This window comes from Ictidomys tridecemlineatus, chromosome 7 (genome assembly GCF_052094955.1).
Source record: "Ictidomys tridecemlineatus isolate mIctTri1 chromosome 7, mIctTri1.hap1, whole genome shotgun sequence".
Taxonomy (NCBI): domain Eukaryota; kingdom Metazoa; phylum Chordata; class Mammalia; order Rodentia; family Sciuridae; genus Ictidomys; species Ictidomys tridecemlineatus.
This window is the reverse complement of record NC_135483.1, coordinates 28408606-28429991: the sequence shown is the minus strand read 5'-3', so window position 1 is coordinate 28429991 and position 21386 is coordinate 28408606. Positions and strand designations below refer to the sequence as shown.

Below are 21386 nucleotides of genomic sequence, written 5' to 3'. Positions count from 1 at the left end.
TGCTTCACCATATAAACATTATGCTAAGTGAAAGAAGTCAGGTAGAATCAAAAGATTGCATGATTTCACTCATATAAAATGCTCAAAATAGGCAAATTTATGGATGTGACATAGGTTAGTAGTTGCCTAGATCTGGGGGAGGCGGGGAAGTTGGAGCAGTATTAATGGGTACTAAGTTTCTTTTTCAAATAATGAAAATGATCTAAAATTTGATGGTGATGATGGTTTAATAACTCTGTGAATATACCAAAATCTCTTGAATTATGCATTATAAGTGGGTGAATTTAATTATTTATCAATTATATCTCAGTAAAGCAATATACAGTAATATATATAACCAGTCATAAGGCAAGCCCATAGCATGGATCCTTGTTGTGCTATTGAGAATGGCACTTCACTCCTGTGGACATCCTCCAAAATCTCACATGATAATTAAATATAATGCGGCATCCTGAAAGGAATCTTAGAATAGGAAACACACACACACACACACACACACACAAACACTAGGGGAAAAATTAATAAAAGCCCAGTAAGATCCAGAGTTAACTCACTTTATATAACTTCATATAAAACTATCAACAAGTTCATTAATGGGACAAACATGTCATGCTAAGGAAGAGATTAATAATACAGGGGCTTTGGTGTAAGAAATATCGAAACTCTTTGCATTATTTTTACAACATCCTAATTAATCTAACACTCTTCTAAAAAAGGCAATATACAAATGTTAGTTAATAGTTTCAGACCTTTTATTAAGAATTATAGCACTATTAACACAGATAGTAGTTACTAATACAAGATTCCTCCTCTGACTAGAATAAAGAACACAAACTGTTTTTCCATGGAGCACACACATGAAGAGTGGTACTTGTGCCCACTTGTGGAACTGTAATCTTAATTTTAGCAATCAGATAGAAATCTATCCAATTCATGTCTTTAAAAATGAAATTGTAGAATAGAATCTTTATCTAGTTGCTAAAGAAGGACTGAATCTGAATTCTCTTATGAGAATTGCTTGCCATTCATTGTATTATTTAAATACAGTAAAGAGTAAAAGACATACAGCCATGCTTAACATCAAAATTGCCAGGTGATCCTCACAAAGAAGATAACCCTTAGCCATGTTGGTCAAGGACAGAGGTCTATCCCACCAAGATCCACCAGTGCCCACCCTGCTTGTCTCAACCATCTCTCAGGGCAGAGTCTCCCTCTTTAAATATCATGTTTGCATCAATTGATTTTCACAGTCTCATTTGCTTGCAGACAGTGTACTCTGAACAAATGGCTGCCTGCTTCCACATTGACTAAAATGGCTCCACAGAGCTGGAGTTTTCAAGACTCATCACTCCGCCCTGCAGCTGTAGTTCATTTGGCAGCAGTGTCTCTCCTTCTGCCCTAATACTTCTGGCTAGATACTCCTCATCACCTCATTATATATATATATATATATATATATATATATAACATCTTTTGTAGTGGTTTTCCCAGTTTCCTAGGGAAAGAACTCCACTTCTTTACATGTTCTGCAATTGAAACTTGCATGCTAAGTTATTTCTTGGCTCCATGATACAACCCACTCACATGCTTCCAGATAGTTACACACACCAAATCTCACCAGAGACAAACTTTCTGTCTCTCTGTACCTTAAGATTTTGGCAAGGGCAAGAAAGTCCTTTGCTAAACACGCTTCTAGTCCAAATCCAGACCAGTAGTTCTCATTGCACCCAAACTTCCTGCTGTCTGAGCATTTGTCACACTGTATTGTAACTGCCCACCAGATTTAAGGTGCACAAAGGCATTGGCAATATCTCTCTAGATTACTGCTGAGTCATCAAGAGCCAGCATGTTAGTACACACAGTAGGGATGCATGGAACAAATGGATAAATTCCTTCTCAATCATTACAACAGCTGTGGGTGTAACTGTGGCCAAGCACTTGCTGAGCATGTGTGGCATTCTGGGTTCCAACCCCAGTACTAAAAAAAAAAAAAAAAAAAAAAAAAGCTTTTTCAGGCTTGGTGGCATGCCTGTAGTATCAGCTACAGTCTGAGACAGGAGTTTGAGACCAGCCCAGGCAGCAATAGAGACTTCATCTCAAAAACACAATCAAAACAAAATAAAACATTGTAGTGGTGCACACCTGTAATCCCAGTAGCTCAGGAGGCTGAGGAGGAGGATCATGAATTCAAAGCTAGCCTCAGCAACTTAGTGAGTTGCTGAGCAACTCAGCAAGACCCTGTCTGTGGATAAAATATTTAAAAAGAGCTTGAGATGTGGCTCATTGGTTAAGCACCCCTGCTACAATCCCCAGTACCCAAAACTAAAATAAAATAGAAGCTGTATGATCACTCCCCCTTCCCCCAATTTGTCATGATGTTTCTGAAGACTTGTAAGCCTTAGCACAGAGAATGAAAAACAATTGCCCAATTTCAAACCTACATTTTCATCACTTTATTTTGGATAAGGAATAACACCAGAAATAAAATCCTAATAACCACAGTGAAATTAATTTGGCATGAAAAATCATCTCTGGAATATTTTCTTTCTAGGTATTTATTCTTATACTGAGAAAAAGCTGTTAAAATCTAAGCAGGAAATCTATTAAGACTTGTGGACATTTTAGAATATGATTAAACCTAATCAAAGATATTTGAAATAAACTAAGAAAATTATGGGTGTGTTTGAATATATTCACTATCATCTCACTGGAGACAAGTTTCCTCTTAGTCTTAGATGCATCATTGTTATCTGCTTCATTTTATACCTCCTTAAAATTCTTCTATTTCAAACAAAAAGTTTAAATATATCGAGGCTTTATGTTACTATCTAACCTTCATTTAAGAGAGATTTTTTAATATTAAAAAATAAAACCTTTGCCAGATTCTTCTCACAGTACATTGGAGTACTAAAACTTAGAAAATGATCATGGTTACATAGTCTGAAATAATGCCCTCCATGCCCAAATTTATTCAACTTTTCTGAGGCCTGCTTCCTGTCACATGTTGTACTAAATCCCTGAGAGCAGAGAAGTGAATATAAATTTACCTCTGCCCTGAAGAATCTCACCATTTGTTGGGAGAAGTGAACAAATTCAGATCATTGCAATGAAATGTTTGGTGGTGATGTCAAAATATGCATGGGAGGCTACAGAAGCACACAGGAGACAAACTACTTGAGACAGGTTGTCCTTTTATAACACAATGAAAGTTGCCCCCTGCATTGATATTAGTGAAAAAATGCAGGCAGGTGTTACATACAGATTCAATGTTTCACCTGACAGTTGTAGAGAAAAATGTAAAGCCGATGAAGTTCAACTTTTCTTCTGAAATTTGGTACAATAAATGTGTTGGGTTTATACTTAGAAGAAGTTAAATGTTTCGATGACCCTAATGGGAACAACACAGTAAAAATCTCTTTGTTGAAATGCAAAAGACTTTCATGAAGGGGTGGGAGCGATTTAGGAAGGAAAGGAGCATGCCCTTTCACTTGGATAGACTTGGGTTTGAATAATACTCCTGATACTGCACATGTGTTTTTAGAGAAGTTGCATAAACTTTCTAAAACTTCAACTTTCTAAACTTCTTTATATGCAAAATAAAGCTAAAACTAATTTACCCATGAAGTTATTATACGTATTTAATAAATGCTAGTTATATAATACTTATCAGATTACCTGGGCCATCTTTAAAGGATTCAAATGTGACAATAGCAATCTAATTGTAAAGCAAGGCAAGGATTCCAGTATAGGATCCTTAGTTCCTGGCAGGGAGTAAAGTGCTGATCCCATTATAGAGGATCTGGAGTACTAGACAGGGGATAAAGACAGGGCTGTGGGTGACCTTGAAGATTATGGTGATAATGACAATGAGGTGACAACCACCATAGTTCCCCTCAAAGCTCAGAATATTTGTCACTGAGTAGAGTCTTGGATTTCCTAGGACCAACTAAATATTTATGTACAATCTTAAAAGTCTACTTCAGAAAAATCAGGTTCCAGTTAGCCTGCAAACTGTGTGGATACTCCCAAACTCAAAAAGAACTCCGAATCACTGGAATGTATCTTCTGGTGTTATGTGAATCACATCTTCCCAAAGAACACCTTCTCTATTCCAGTGGTAAAATATGGATGGTTAGTATCTTCTAGGCACTGAGTCAGAAACAAAGTTCAGCCAGCAGTGAGTGAGATGGGATGGGACGGCCTGGGACACATTCCTGGAGAGCAGAAAGAGTTGGAAGACAGTGAGAAAGTGACTCTGGAAGCAGAGCAGACACTGTACCTTGAGACTAGATGGATAGCTCACCAATGTCATTGCAGGGAAGTAGGAGGAAGAAGAGTGATTCAAAAAGGAATGAAGTCTGTGTGCCCATAGGAGAAGTCTGGGGGGAAATTCCATCTGGAGAGCCGAGGAAGGAGGCAAGCTATCACTAAAGATCAAGGAAGGAGAGCAGCAAGAGGGTAGCATTGTTCCACAATACAGAACTCATGGGGATCTCTTAGATGGGATGCAAGAGGAATAGTCAAGTGTCAGACAAAGCCCAAGATCATAAGACTCAGAATGCTGGGGGAGCAAGGCAGACACCCAGCGTAGGGAACCAGGGCTTCTATTACCAGGTTTACATATAAGGGTGGGAACCGAGGAGATATTAATGGCAGAATAAATCTCTAAATGCAAAATGTTTATTTCTACACTAAAGAAAATTTAAAAGCCACAAGGGCAGGATAATCCCTCTCAATGCCAGAACAAAATGGTAGCTGCTGGTGGGGACTTTGTTGCAGTAGTTGAAATTAAAAGCAATAAGGGAAGAAAAAGATCGGTTCATTCTATTTTGATAGTTTTCACATTCAGCCCCTCTAGGAAGTTGGGCCTGAGGAAACTGAAATCTTTCAAACTCTGTGAGAGATTGAAAATTTATTTTTAAATGTATAAATTGTTGCTTTTAAGGAAAAGCAACCAAAGATGATCAGTAGCATAATTTTCATGCATCTCATGGAGATGAAGTATTATGGTCCTTTATATTGTCATAAATTAAAGGATAACATTTCTATGGTGTTTTACAGTTTTCAAGTCCCAACACACTCATTATTTCATTTTATTCCTCAAAAACCTTATGAAGTAAATGAAACTTTATGAAGTAAATGAAATGATCAGGCAAATATGCAGATATACAAATGAATACACTGTTTAATGACTTAAGGTATTAAAACCTCATGTGGAGTCAGACCCAGATAATGTAACTCTCAGTTCCGTCCAATCCCCAACATTTTACTGAGAACTGAGGTAAGAGAAGAATCTGTTAAATTATGCCCTTTGATAATCTTATCCCTGGTGACATTAGATATTAACTTTCTTCTACCTATTGTCCCACCTCTTATGCTTTGCTTTTTTTGGGGGGGCGGGGGGGGTAAAATTCCAGAATTTTCCTCTGTCCTGCACCTCCCTCTAACCTGAAAGGAATCTGAGCAATGACGGGAGCGAAAGCTTGGGATTCAGGCTGACATGGATTCCAATTCCAGCTCTAAGACTCCACAACTTTCACCAAGGAATTTTTCAACTTGTTTTCTATTATTAAAAAAAAAAAATGGTGGCCACTATTATTGTGGAGGGTAATTAAGCTTTTTGAATGTGATAACAAATATAAAACATCTGGTACATAGTAGACATTTAATGACCATTGCATTTTTGCCTTCTCTTTTTCACACTATTATGTTACCCTGTTTGATTTAGGAAGGCAATATTGAATACATTTTGCAGATGAGCTATAAGAAAGATAAATTCTTAGGACCACACATAAGGCAAGAAGAGATGGACTTGGACCTCTATCTCCTAAGGCTCATCACTGACACTTTCAGTATCCTGTCCTAACATCTTCTTAGTCCAACTTTAATCCCAGCCGGTGCTATAGTGGATGGTCCTTGTCTACAGACAACATTCCACTTTAGGCATTCCCTGTTCCCTATGTATCTCCTCTTCTCTGCCTCAAGTTTCTCTCTATCATCCCTAGGAATTCCAAGCAAGAAAGTCATGGAAGTACAGAGGGTTTCAAATCCCTTTGGGCACCTTTCAAGACTGCCAGTGGATAAATGCCCCAGACTCTCTCCTTTCAGACCCATGATTTGTTCTGAAATGCATTGAGTTTGGTGGGCTGCATTTTCCTACAGAGTAAACCATCTCAATAGCCTTCCCTATTTTGACTTTTCCTCTTCTATCACATTTTTCTTACATCCTCAATCCTGCTTTCTGAGTTCACCTCCCAAATGAATGACTTACACCTAAGTCCTTGTCTCAGACTTCATCTTGGGAAACCAAAGCTTGGGTAGAGAGAGGGAGAACTGTTTGGCTTTGCTCTCATTGATGTTTGTGCTGCGTTTTGTCTTTTTCTGCACAGGTCACCAAGATGCTGGCAGTGGTTGTAATTCTGTTTGCCCTTTTATGGATGCCCTACAGGACTCTTGTGGTTGTCAACTCATTTCTCTCCAGTCCTTTCCAAGAAAATTGGTTCTTGCTCTTTTGCAGAATTTGCATTTATCTCAACAGTGCCATCAACCCAGTGATTTACAACCTCATGTCCCAGAAATTCCGTGCAGCCTTCAGAAAGCTCTGCAACTGCAAGCAGAAGCCAACAGAAAAGCCTGCTAACTACAGTGTGGCCCTAAATTACAGTGTCATCAAGGAGTCAGACCATTTCAGCACAGAGCTTGATGACATCACTGTCACTGACACTTACTTATCTGCTACAAAAGTGTCTTTTGATGACACCTGCTTGGCTTCTGAGATAACCTTTAGCCAAAGTTGATTGATGAATTAGATGAAAATGGACCACAAAGTAAATGAGAATCCCTGCAGTTATCCACAAAAGACAGAAAACAGCCAATGCTCAAATGTGAAGAGAGAGCAGATAGCCTTTCCACTGCTCTCCCAAGTCCTGGCCCTAGGCCATTTAAAGCATGAGAATGATTCAGATTTTTCTTCTTACAAAACTAGTATCACAAAAGTATGGGGGCAGATCTGTGGAATAGCTAAATGGGGAAAACTGACAGTGTGGCCCCTTTTGTTTAATTTGGAAAATCAATTTTGTATAAAAGTTTCAATAAAATTCAGACATCAAGTTGAGTGCAGTGGCACCCACCTATAATCCCAGTGGCTCAAGAGGCTGAGGCAGGAGGATTATGAGTTCAAAGCCAGCTTAACCAATTTAGAGAGACCCTAAGCAATTCGGAGAGAACTTGTCTCTAAATAAAATATTTCAAAAAGGGTTGGGGATGTGACTCAGTGGTTAAGTGCCCCTGGTTCAATCCCGAGGACCAAAAAGAAAAAAAAAATCCAGACATCAAGATTAAATTATTCCTAATTATGTTACCAAATGTGAGCCCTCCAAATTATTTATATACTCAGTAATTTGGCAACATGCAGATTTTTAAATGTTTTCATTAGGTATTTTACTTTAACAAAGTACAGTTATTTCATGAATATCTGAAAGTATAGGGTAATATAGAAAAAAATATTTATTCATTGAGTAAAAATGATATTTCTGACCAACATGTTGACTATATTAAAAATGTTGTTTATAAAATTTGGAAATAAGTTTTATATCTTACAGAGTAAAATAATCATTAAACTTTAATGTAAAATAAACCTCAAAATAACCAAAATTATAAATTGAGGAGACATATTGATTTGATTTGGAGATGAACCAGCTCTTATCAACTATTTAATGCTCCTAAGTGATGGATGGGGCAGGAGCAATATTCACATTAAATAGCCGTGAACACACAAACTAATATACAATTAATATTGACATATAACAACCAACACAAGACCAAGTATTTAAAATAAGGTTTTAACTTTTTCTCTGAAACTTTTAAGGAAGAAAATCCTTTCTGAACATTCTTGTGTATAAACTACTGAGCCATGTCAAGAGAATCCTTCTAACTGAATCAAGCATAAAAGTCTGAAACATTCTCAAAGTTATAGTTGTTATTCCAAGTCAGCCAAAATCTGGCTATTACACTTCAAGACAAGGACTCCCACTGAGCATTGTAGTCTATGGATTTTAACATGTCTGAAATTGTCTTTTCTTCCTGTCTGCTTGTCATTAGTAGTTTTTGGATTTTTTTTTTTTCAAAATCTAGTGACATTTTGTTTACCGATTCTAAATCAAAGCAACGTGAAAGTCCATTGATTTTATTTTTAATTGAGTTAAAACTGATATCATCCTATCATCAGTATCTTATATTTATAGTTTTGACTTAGACCTGCTATTCCAGGGATTATTAGACAAGTGTATATGTGACTCTTCCCCGGACATTTGTCAGCCCTGCTTTAATACCTTTTAAATGACTCACCTACTGAGATTTGGTCAATCAGCATATCAAAGGGTATAAACTACTTGTGATGATGGTTCAGTAATCACTGATTTTTTAATAACTGGATCTAAAAGTACCTGTACTTTTAAGCAATGCATAGACTAGCATCTTCGCTCTACAGCCTATATTCCTATTTCATGGAGATTTTTCTGGAACCTAATTGCTAATGATGACTACCTGTCTCCACCTTCTGTGCTAAAATACTACTTCATGGAGAGTCTGTCGTCCAGAATCTCATTCCAGAATATGCTTCTGAAACTTTGCCTCATCTACTCCAGGAAGATATTCTATCATTGTATCAGTAAGTAAATGCAAACAAAGACTTATAGAAAATACCCTAAAGTCTAACTGCATGTCACTGAATAATCAACTTTAACTGAATTTTCATCCTGGATTAAATATTAGTCTTGGAATCATATAAATAGAACACTAAAGTGACCCAGTCCCAAATCTTACAAGCATATATGCAAATGCATACAAATACATACACATGTGTACATAAATTGCTTAACAAAGGGGATTGGAATATATCAGATTTTTTTAATTAGGGCAAAGAACCAATATTATTGAGTATCTATGTCTTAGGCATGCTAGGGTAAGTACTGAAATCAACATTATTTTCACCACAGTATCACTAGAATTGTGATTTCTCTGATGATAAGACCAGGAATCAGGCATTCATTCTCTAAATAGTATAGCTACTAAGGAGGACAAATGGGGAAAATATGTTTTCTTTTTTAAAGCTGACATACTAATTAAATTCTTATGACCTGATGGCCTAATTACACACACACACACACACACACACACACACACACACACACATCTATATATATATATATAATATCTTTGAAGAATGATAATATCAAATGTTGAAAAAAATATGATCAGTTTTACTTGATATACAGAACATAATATACTCCTCTGACATTTTGAAATTTAATATATGGGCTCAGATTTTCCATTTTAATTTTTAAAAAGTTATTCACTAATAATCTGTTAGTTTTAGACTATAAGGGAAATTCAAAAGAATGCAGTTCATGCTGTTTTATCTCTTAAGCAAATGCCATTATAACATTAAATGTTCCTGTATAATGTCCAATAGCGAGTTGGATTTACACAGAAGAGATATAACATTCTAAAATATTCTTTACCACACTAAACTAAATCACAAAGTGTTTCCATAAATAATTAAAACAATATGCTGTTGCATGAAAAATAAAGTGGTAAATAAAAAACTGTTGGTGGAATGAAGTAATGTTATTAAGAGATTCCCTTAATAAAATTCCTTGGGGCATTTTATTACTTCCAACTTGATTAATTAATTGCTGAGTATCATTGGTTACATCTTCTACCTGAAATATGTGAATATGGGGTAAAGATCATGAATAGGGCAAGTGAACATAAATTCCCTCTTTGGATTTCTTCATCAATATTGTAAGTATATTTCTGAAGTTTAACATACAACTCAAATATTCTCAAAGCCAAGAATAAATAGAAAAAGTCCAAACTCTATAATCACTCTTAAAGAGATTAAATAAACAGAACAAAGCACCTTGATAATCAATAAAAAGAAATGACTGATTAGAGCTAAACTAGAGAAGTCTCAGTACACGATAGCTATAAAAACCTAGTACAGTGTAACTGAGTCTTTAGTGGATACTTGAATTGTTATATTTCCAGACTCTGTTGGAATAATAAGGACAATGTTTTGGTAAACGTGGGTTTACACAGTTTGAGACTGCTCTTAAAAAATGAAAGAGTTGCATCATTCTACAGTTTGTTAAATCTGTAAACATAATAGAAGAGAAAGACATTAACTTTTTAGTAGAAAAGATTTTAAATGAGTAACCTGTGATTCTACAAACTGTATAAATATATTCGGTATTATTTTTGCCTCTTGACTGCAATTCACAGAGGGAGTGGAATATTTGTGTATGAAATAAGGAAACTAGATGTAAATCACTGAGCACTCAGGAGTTCATCCCAAGTTCAAAGAAAATTCTTTCAAATGTTTGGAATCATTTGTTCCCTTACGAAGGAGAGCACCATCATAAAAATCTCTAGCAATTAATTTTCTGTTTCTTTAGCTGTCTACAGTAAATAGTCATCAAAAACAAGATTTGACTGAGCAAATTTGTTGTCAGGATAATACAAAAGAGGAAGTCCTATAGAGCCCTGTAGTGATGGGTATTTTTTCCTTGTCTCCCCCTCCCAATCAAACGCTCCTCCCTCTGTGAGCTTCAGTTTTCTAGGAGCAGGAAGATTCATCCAACTTCATTCAAGACTAAAACAACTGGACATCAAATATATTAAGTAAAACTCTTAAGTGTTCTTCAAATTTATTTATGTATGCGAAAATGTCTTTCTATGAAAGTTTTTTTTTCCTAAATCACTTTTAAATTATGGGAAAAAGTAGTGCTTCTGAAATTTCTATTAATGATGTCCTCATTTACATGATAGGACTCAGGTGGAATTGAGCTGCTTAATATAGCCTTTTTTGTTTTTAAACAGAGAACTAGGCACACGCTTTGCATTTCATAGGTTTCAGTCAAAAACCAGCAGCAGAACCCTCAATAGATGTAAACTGCTAAAGGGACCTATGGAAGAAAACAAAAGGTTTTTCCCATCCTTACAAAGCTCACAATCCAGTAAGAGAAACAAGACCCATATAATACCACCTCAAAGATATAACTGTGGGTACTAATTAGAATATGAGTTGGAGATATTAGAAATACATTTTAAGGAAGCAATTATTAGTGTATTTGGCAATGTCTTAAGATGATATCATATACAGATCATTTACATATTCTGATTCTATTTTATAAACTATAATTAGAAGATCCATCCATTTTAATTTTTAACTTCACTGACCACAGTCAAATAAGACCTGATAATATTTTCCTTGTATGTTTGGTCTATAAGTTATGATCTCAAATCACTCAGGACCTAGCCTCATTACAAGAGTTACACTTTGGGGGAAAATTTTGTTACTGAGATGACAAAATAACTCCGACTATTAACATAGTTAGCACCAAATGAACTTCACTAATGCAAACTAAATCTACATAGTTCCTATTTTAATATTCAAATAATCTCTTCTGACAAAAGTAATCATGAATATCTTTACACAATATCATCAGGCCTATTTACATTCTTCCACGCCAAGCACATTCATGGTAAATTCAATATAAGTTGATTAATTTACCTTTTGGGAATTACATCTTGAAAAAAAAATTTTTTTAAAGGCCAGATAAAGTAGTACAGTAAAGATAGCACATTGTCCAGAACCTTCAAAGCTGAATGTAGCAAGAAAACATGATCGTTTTAATGGCCAATAAGCCGCAAATCCACATAATGACTGCCTACAAGTCCTCATGGAGGAACATCTAGGTCAAGCCCACACTACAGACTCTCAACTGGAATAATGGAAATGCAAGCACTTTAAAAATTATAAAAGTTAAAAGGATGAGATAAACAATAGAGTCAGCTTGAGCTCCTGCAATCCTATGAGTGATTATTTCATTCTTCAAAGAAGAATGGCCTTAATTCTTGTGCATGTAGCTGTTCTCTGCCAAAAAAGAACACGAACTCCCTGAAAAAGAGCTGATTGATAAAGATGGACCCTTTTCAGGAAGGAAAAAACGGATGCAATATGACAGTAGAGTAAAATTCCACCTGACAAGAGGTCTGAATGCAGATGTCTGTAAGAATACTCTATACTCCTGCAACAGCAAAAAGATGCCCCAGTAAGAAAACAGAGTATTTACGTACTAGCCCCAGATCATAAACCACCCACCCCTGCTTTGATACACAGAATTAGCTGGGAGCTCATCTTAAAATGTGCTTTTTTTTTTTAAGTTTTCTTTTTGTCCCTGACACTAGAGATTTTCACTTACTCGGTGATTTTGATGCCTATAGTTCTCTGAGCACACCTCAAAAACCTCTGGTTTCTGAGCCCCCATGTGGAACCTCCAAGGCTTTTAGTTATCCCAAAATTTATAAAGAAAACTCCTTGAGGGCAAGTCTATTTCATCTTTGAATTCTACAAATTATCCAAACTTGGATTATGTCCCTAAGATTCTGTTAAATGAATAAATAATGAATTCCAAACCAAGAAATGTATTCTAAAATTGTGATGATGCCAAATTTGCCCATAGAGATCTATCTTCACAACAAAATACCTTGTTGGATTTGTTTCTATTTCTTTAAATGGTTCTACTGGCTCAGTGAAAGGTACTACATTGCATGCCAGATGATGGTCAGAACAATCCCTTACGTAAATCATGTGGGACAATTTCAATAGCACTCTCATTTCCATAACCTAATTTAATAATGAGGAAAAAAAGGAGAGTAAAACTTTGCCTCTTCAAGAAGATCACTATTTAGGGAGAGCAACACTGACACAGAGTCAGATAATAAAATCAAAATATATAATTGGAAGCCAAACTGTGATTTCAGTCTATAAGCAACTGAATTCTTCAGAGGGAAGGAGACTTCAGGGAGGCCTGGAGTAGCTAAGAGAACTTTCTAGAGAAACTAGGGTCTCTTTCAAGGATAGATTGATTTAGATAGTTAAAGGAAAGACAATCCATGTAAGAGAAATAAGATAAATAAGGGCAGGGAAACACAAATAAATCACATACAGTGCAAGTTCAATTCAACAGGGATAGACAAAAGAAGGCAATTAGTTGAAAGGAAAAATAAAGGAAGGAAAGAAACTATCTATACTTGGTGAGAAAATATTCACTCACACCCAAGAGTAGAAAGTAGAAATGTATATAAATAAGCTATGTTGATTTCCTGAACTTTGTGAATTTCATCTATTATCTATAGTAAAGATAGTATACTATTTGTCTTGTAAATGTTAAATTCTAAAAGTATTATTGTAGTCCTAATTTTCCAAGTGAAAAATACACATGTATCTCTTTTCTATATTATATTGTTATCATATATTGAAAAGTATTTATATATGTGTATATTGTTCAGAGGTCCCTGGCAACTCTGAAATTATCTGATTATGCCAAATATAGAGATCAGAGCTAGCTTGGGGACCTAGGCCCTTTGTGAACCTAAACTTCAACAATAAACATGAAACTGAAAAACACATAGTGTTAGCTTCAGATTACTGTGACAACCTTGACTTGCATGTTGCTTATGATGTGCCTCTGAATGTCTTGGCTTCCTTCTACCAGTTTCAGAAAATTGTATGCTGACTGGCTTTATCACTTGGGAATTATTAACCATTGCATCCTTGTGGGACAGTCTTTTTTAAGAAAGTGCAGTATTATGTGCTCTACCATGGGAAACTGTGTGTCTGCTTCAATATGTGTATGGCAAACAATAAAGCATCAAACTGAAATATTTGTCTCTTTCACTTTCTTCTTCCCCTGAATTGTTTCATTTTAGGTGATACTCAACCCTAAATCATTTGACCAAAAGATCTCATTTTAATTCAGTACCATCCAGCATATACCAAGAATCCTGGGTTTGTAAAATAAGCAATACACAAATATACTTTAAAATTTTTATAATTAATTTAATGTGTATTAGAACAAATATGACTAGCTCATCAAATCCATACCGAGTTTCATTAATGTTGATATAAATGAAGGCAAAATTCATATGAGAGGTAACAAGAAGTCGAAGGCTGGGCAGCACTATTCAAAGCAATTGCTTCAAATGTCTCTTACTGTCAATTTTTGGATAACAGCAAATACTAAACTCTGATACTTGTGCGTTATTGTAAAGCAGATTGTTCCACTGCCTTTGTAATTCCAAATAATCTTTGACTTACCTGGAATAGGTGAGATAGAAATGCCTGGACTATAAAGCTTAGCTCTATGTAGAAGCAAACTTGTCTGGTCCCTGGGCTACTGCTCTGGTAGACTTCATTTGAAAAGGTTCATTTGGGTCTGGTTAAGGAGATTCCTGCTTAAGTAAATCCCAAGCTTTGTTTGAATGAACCCATTCTTTCACACTTGAAGACATGGGGAAAATATAAAATATACTTGAGACACTGTAACATCCAGGGAACAGGAGAAGATTCTTTTAAATGCCTCAAGCATAGCCCTATCCCTAACACTTCCAAAGAATTTTTTCTTATGTTGCAATGTGCAGCACCTCAAGCTCTATAAATTTTTCTCAGTTTTCTCTGATAATTAATTTCATGGGATTTTTTATCTAATAGCATATCACTCTTTTCTAGGATTTCTAAAAATGCTACAAAATCAATAAGAGTCTTTTTTCTCCCCTCATCACAGTCAGCAAAGCACAGTACCTGGAACAGAGTGGACCATCCACAAATCTTTGTTAATGATTGCAAACAAATGGGTTTATTAAAGAATTAACTTTAATAAGCAGGAAGCACTGTATATCACATATAATAATCACAAAGGTTATATAGATAGCATGTAGACACTGAGAGATCTTAGGTCTCCTCGAGATGTCCACTCATTTCTGTTAACCTTATAATATCTTCCACTTCATGATTCTGTAAAGGAACACCTGTGTGGGGGAACTGTGGACTAGATGCACAAAGAACAGACACACACACACACACACACACACACACACACACACACACACACACGGCAGGTGCAGACAGACAGAAGGATGGCAGACAAAAGGAATACCTATCCCTCTCTGCAGTCATCTTTAATAACCCCAAAATTAACATATTACCCACCACCAGCGATTACACTTTGACCAGTATTCCTTTAACCCTGAGTGCTAGCTAACTGAGATAAGGTCCAGGTTAATGCAAACACAGAGCCTCTCTCCTTCAAAGGATGTCACTATGTAAACCAGGTAGTGCATAGTTATCTTAATAGCCTCAGCAGGGAATAGCTGGGCATTCCATTCGTGGGAATCAGGGCACCCATTACGGCTCCCCACCCCCACTCCTGGAGTTTGTTCACCTTGCTCACGGGGGGGGGGGGGGGGGGAATGCTTCCCTGTCTATTTCCACAGACAGAATACCTACGTGATTCAAGTATATCCCCTGTGACATGAGGATCCATGAATGTGTACCCACTTCACAAGCTGCCCATTCTACTGATAAAAGTTGACATAATGTAGATGTATCTATGCAAATCACAAGTAGCAGCCACTTAGGTGCCTGCTACCACTTCTCCTTTTGGCTCAGTGGTTTCAGCACAGCTATGGTGGACAGTTCCACACATAGCATCACTCTGCCTGTCCTTTAACCAAAGTGACTGCATTACTGCCTCACCATCTTCTCCAAAGCTGTGGAAAGTCACTCAGTGGAAACACAGGTAACCAAGAATTTCAAGGCAGTTAATATTGGAACAACATTCAAGCAAAGGGGAATGAAACCAATGGACAAGTGTTCTAGTCTCTCTCATTTTCTTGTGTAATAACTCTGAGGTATCTTCAAAATGACTCTTCAAAGGGTCCTCACATGACTGTGCTTTCATTCTCCATCCCAGAAACTAGCTCAAATACACACCCTTCATTGACATTTCTTCCTTCCTGTTCTAGTGTCCAAATTCCTTCACTTCCACTTCCTGATGTAACCTACAAAATGTGCCATCTGTACCCAAATCCTTGCTTCATGTTTGAGCTACCCTCAATGCTACAATTTTTTAAAGCAAAATGTCATATAAGTGGTAGTCAGAAATATATTTTTGTCTTGAGAATTGAAAATCAGAAAATGACTCTTAGAACAAATCTCCTTGATTTCCAATCAGACATTGCCCTCAGAAATCTTGGAGAATTGATATGGAATATGTATGTTAGCTATTACACTCTTGATAGAGCACAAATGTCATGCATTGAAGGAAAAAAAGTTATTTCTCTGTATTCCTGAACCACAAAGGATTGTATCATTTCTATTCAATTTTGTTCTCCTCATTCTCTCTTATGTACTTTATGAGTATCTGACTCTTAGCAAATAAAATCATTGCATCTAAAATGGAGAGAGAAAACTAAATGATGAGTGGACTATGAGAATTAAATTAAATTACATTTAGAAGCAGTGACAAGATACATAGCCATGGTATCTACTTGTTTACAATGAAATGTCAGGAGTAAAATAATACTCTCAAATCAGAAAGTGCTTATTCAAAAATGGTAGTTAGTTGGGCTATGTCTTATTTTCAAACTAAGAAATTTTTCCTGAAAGCATGATAATAAAAATAAAAACATTATTTTCTGAACTTTTTCTGGTTTAAAATAATAGTAGTAGTATCTTCACAAATTTTCTGCAAATCTAAAATTATTCCAAAAAATATGTTCAAAAATTATATATGTGTGTATGTGTATATATATAAACAAATTATATACAAATTATATATGTATATATTTTTATATATGTACATATATTTTTATGTATGTACATATATTTTTATATATGCAGATATATGTACATATATATATATATAATATAACAAATGTTGATAATAGAAGTCCAGAAGGAAAGCAGTATAATCCAAAATGTTTCTCCTATAAATTCCAAATTATTTTGGCACCAAGATAAGATAGCTCTATTTTTTTTTAAGGAAACATTAGTCAAATGACAAAATTATGCAAATCTTCTCTTCAAAATGACTAACCATGTTCATAATTGTCAAATCATAATTCAAGTGCAGCAAGGCTCTTTTGCAAAAATCTTTTGAATCGTTCTCACTGGACTCATTTAGTTCATACTTGTTATGTAGAAGCATAAGTCAGAAAAGTCCACCTTAAACCCAAATGTGTGTACTCGCACTTGCACTCGCATGCTCTCTCTCTCTGATTACAAAATTTTCAGAAATATAAGAAGTATAGAGTAAACCAACATTTTTCTTTCTTCACAGCACAAACTACTCACCAGGTAAAATGTATTATGCACCTTCAATGTAAGCTCACTTTCATGTGTTACTGAAAGCTCATCATTGATTCCAAGGACTTCATTCTACCTTTCCCATGTTATCTTGAGAGATATTCCTTCATTGACGATTAAAATGCTATTTCAACTTTTCCCCCACGCTACACACCTTATGTGTCACTTCGTAAGTCCTGGATATGGTAGGTAACATGGTAGTGGCAACTTTCAAGTTTTATGGAAGACTAATGCTTGGGCTGAAGAAGACAAGGAAAACAGGCAACAAGAGCAATAACTGAGATGTTTGTTGGTTAGTTGATTTACCTTCTAAGTCCTATTTTTTTATTAGTTCATGTCTTTTATTAACTCATATGCATTACTTGTCTTCTGGTTTATTGAGGGAGTAAGTCAAATAACACTTGCCACAATAATATGTGTCAAAGTGGTTGGTGGTACACACTCCAGCACCATACTCCTCTGGTGGCTAATTTTGCCCTTTTCATCTATCTTCTAATATTCAGGACAGCCAACTTAACCTTCATTCTCTTATGCTCATTCTTCTTGGGAGTGGTATAAGACAACTTCTTCCTTTTCTAAGCACCACCACAAAGCCTCAACACAAGAGGAAGGACTCCTTCTGAACATCGTTAAGAACATTGTTAGTCATTGAACATTGCTATACATAGTCACGAACATTGTTAGACATATCTTACATATTTGGGACTTTAATAAAAACTTAATATTGCTAGGTCTCATGATTGTCATGATAGAATTATATCGAGTGACACCTAGAAAACTAAGAGGGATCAGGGACTCAGTATCAAAATTGCTGCCTGCATAAAGCAAACACTCAAAAGAAGTTGAGGTGAGAGTCTACCTATCTAGGGAAGCAAAGAGGAAATTTTGTCCAACAGGGAAATGGCATCCTCATAATTAATGGAAGGCAACAAATGGATAGTGATATGGAGACATTTACAGTTCCAGGGAATTCTCTCAGGATACACAGCTGCCAATGTCTTGGCTGGGCACAGAATCACGAGCCACCACACCTTGTAGATTCAAACAGCAATTCTTTATTCCCGAACTCACGCCGGCCTCTACATACATTCTGGGGAAATCCCAGTTCTACCCGCCAATTCACGTCCCAAAATACTTTCTCAATTCCACGAGAACTCAGCGGAAACTCAGGCAGCAGGAACGCCCTATTCCCAGCAGCAATAAACTTAAACCTGGAATTTCCCTAAAACCACATTGTCTTAAACCGGGAACACCTTAAACTTGTCTTAAACCCGGAACGCCCTAAACTCAAGGAGCGGGATACTTCCTCAAACCTGCAGGATACTTCCTCAAACCTGCAGGATACACCTTAAACCTGGATCCACGCTGGTCCTTGAGCAGGATCACTTTTCTCAAACACACATGCAAGGTCACAGCGGATTTCCAAGGCAAGTCCATTTAACATGGGGTACACTGGCAAGGAAATTTTGATGCGTCATTCCTACTTGGCAATGGCCCTCAGCACACAGCATCTTTGCTGAATATGTTTGTGAATTTTGTTTTCATTTTTTATTTAAATTTGTTATATATGACAGCAGAATGCATTACAATTCATATTATACATATAGTGCAAAATTTTTCATATCTCTGGTTGTACACAGAGTAGAGTCACACCATTTGTATCTTCATACATGTACTTAGGGTAATGATGTCCACCTCATTTCATCATCTTTCCTACCCATGCCCCCTCCCTTCCTCTCCCTACCCTTTTCCCTTTTGCCCTTTCGAGAGTTCATCTAATTTTCTCATGTCCCCCCTACCACTACATTATGAATCAGCAGCCTTAAATCAGAGAAAACATCTGGCATTTGTTTTTTTGGAATTGGCTAACTTCACTTAGCATTATATTCTCCAACTCCATCCATTTACCTGCAAATGCCATGATTTTATTCTCTTTTAATGCTGAATAATATTCCATTGTGTATATATACCACATTTTCCTTATCCATTCATCTACTAAAGGGCATCTATGTTGGTTCCACAGTTTAGCTATTGTGAATTATGCTGATATAATCATTGATGTGGCTGTGTTCCTATAGTATGCTGTCTTTAAGTCCTTTAGGTATAGATCCAGGAATGGAATAGCTGGGTCAAATGGTGGTTCCATTCCCAGTTTCCCAAGGATTCTCCATACTGGTTTCCATATAGAATGCACCAATTGGCAATCCCACCAGTAATGTATCAGTGTGCCTTCTTCCTTACATTCTCAGCAATATTTATTGTTGTTTGTATTTTTAATAGCTACCATTCTGACTGGAATAAGATGAAATCTTAGAGTAGTTTTGATTTGCAATTCTGTAATTGCTAAAGATGTTGAATATTTTTTCATATACTTGTTGATTGTACATCATCTTCTGAGAAGTGTCTCTTCAGTTCCCTGGCCCATTTATTGACTGAGTTATTTGTGTTTTTGGTGTTAAGATTTTTGAGTTCTTTATATATCCTAGAGATTAGTGCTCTACCTGATGTGCATGTGTTCCCAAATTATAGGCTCTCTATTCACTTTGCTGATTGTTTCTTGTGCTGAGAAGAAGGTTTTTAGTTTGAATCCATCCCCTTTACTGATTCTTGATATTAATTCTGGTGCTATAGGAGTCTTATTAAGAAAATTGAGGCCTAATCCAACATGATAGAGATTTGGGCCTACTTATTCTTCTAATAGATGCAGTGTTTCTGATTTAATTCCTAGGTTCTTGATTCACTTTGAGTTAAGTTTTGTGTATGATGAGAGATAGGAGTTTAATTTCATTTTGTTGCATGCAGATTTCCAATTTTCCCAGCACCATTTGTTGAAGAGGCTATCTTTTCTCCAATGTATGTTTTTGGTGCCTTTGTCTAAGATGACTATAATCTCTGTGTCCTCTATTCTACCATTGGTCTACAAGTCTATTTTGGTTCCAACACCATGTTGTTTTTGTTACTATTGCTCTGTAGTATACTTTGTCTTCATTATCTGACATTTTGTCTTCCAAGTGATCTAATATGTTAGTGATGCTTTCTATTTAGTTTTTTATTTAGTTTATTGTTTCCTTCATTTCAAGGATTTCTGATTGTTGTTTGTTTTTTGCTTGTTTGTTTCAGAATCTCTATCTCTTTCTTGAAGTAATTTTTTGCTACCTGTATTTGCTCCCTTATCTATTCATTGGTGTCATCAATGGATGCCTGTATTTGCTCTCTTATCTCTTTGTTGGAGTGATAAATTTTTGCCTGTATTTTCTCATTTAGGTCATTCTTTAATTCACAGATCATTGTAATTATGAATTCTGAACTCCTTCTCTGACATTTCATCAATTACACTGTCCATAGTTTCTGTTATTATAGTATCCTGGTTTTGCGGGGGGGGGTACTTTTCTCCCATCTTTTTTCATGTTGTTTATATAACTTCTTTTCTTGCAGTGTGGATCTGAGGTATTACAGTTTCTACCCTATAATCTTGTAGTATCTGTGCAGACTCACCTTGGTGTTGGGCTTTCAGACTCTGCCAGTGTTCCAGGATAGATGCTACTGCAACTATAGGAGGTGGCAGCAATAACAGGAGATAACTCGATATAGCACTGGAGGTTCCCCCAAAATGCATGAAATGTCTTTCAGAGATAGGGTTGAAAGGGCAGACCTTATACTGGCTTCGGGATGCCTGCTCCAAGATGCAGCTGCTTCTTGGCCCTGTCTGTTGTCCCAAAGTTACTGCATGGGGAAGGCTATGGGGATGTATGGGGACGGCTGCAGTGTCTCAAGAAGGAAGTGGGTTAGATCTGGGCTCCTAGGTGGTGGTAGGGGGTGTGTGGGAACAACACAGACCCAAGCTTACGTTGGGCCCTGGCTCCCTCGCAGGTCAGTGAGGTGGGTATGGACAGAGCCTGAGCAACCTCGGGTGTCAGCTGGTAGCAAGATGGACTTGGGCTTCTGTTTGTGCATTTTCACATTAACAAACTAGTAAGCATCTCCCTCTTGGTTTTTATGCGCTTTGTCTAGAAACAGTGGCTGGTAGTCACCTTCCTGCTCTTCCCAGCCTTGAGTTTCACTTCTCCCTTACAAACCATCTTCATCCCCTCCCATGTGCAATGTACAATTCAAGGAGTTGAGACACCAAGATTGGGTGAGAACATTTAACTCAAACATCACTTGGTAATAACAA

The 21386-nt window shown here is 36.4% G+C and overlaps 1 protein-coding gene across 1 annotated transcript in view; it reads left to right on the top strand.

Moving 5' to 3' along the window:
* Trhr (thyrotropin releasing hormone receptor) overlaps positions 1-13474 on the top strand; it is a 42330-nt gene extending 28856 nt beyond the window's left edge. Inside the window, exon 3 of the mRNA XM_005316245.4 lies at positions 6390-13474. Coding sequence (XP_005316302.1) covers positions 6390-6797 — 408 coding nt within the window. The 3' untranslated portion in view covers positions 6798-13474. The remainder of the gene's footprint in view (positions 1-6389) is intronic.
* The last annotated feature ends 7912 nt before the right edge of the window (positions 13475-21386 follow it).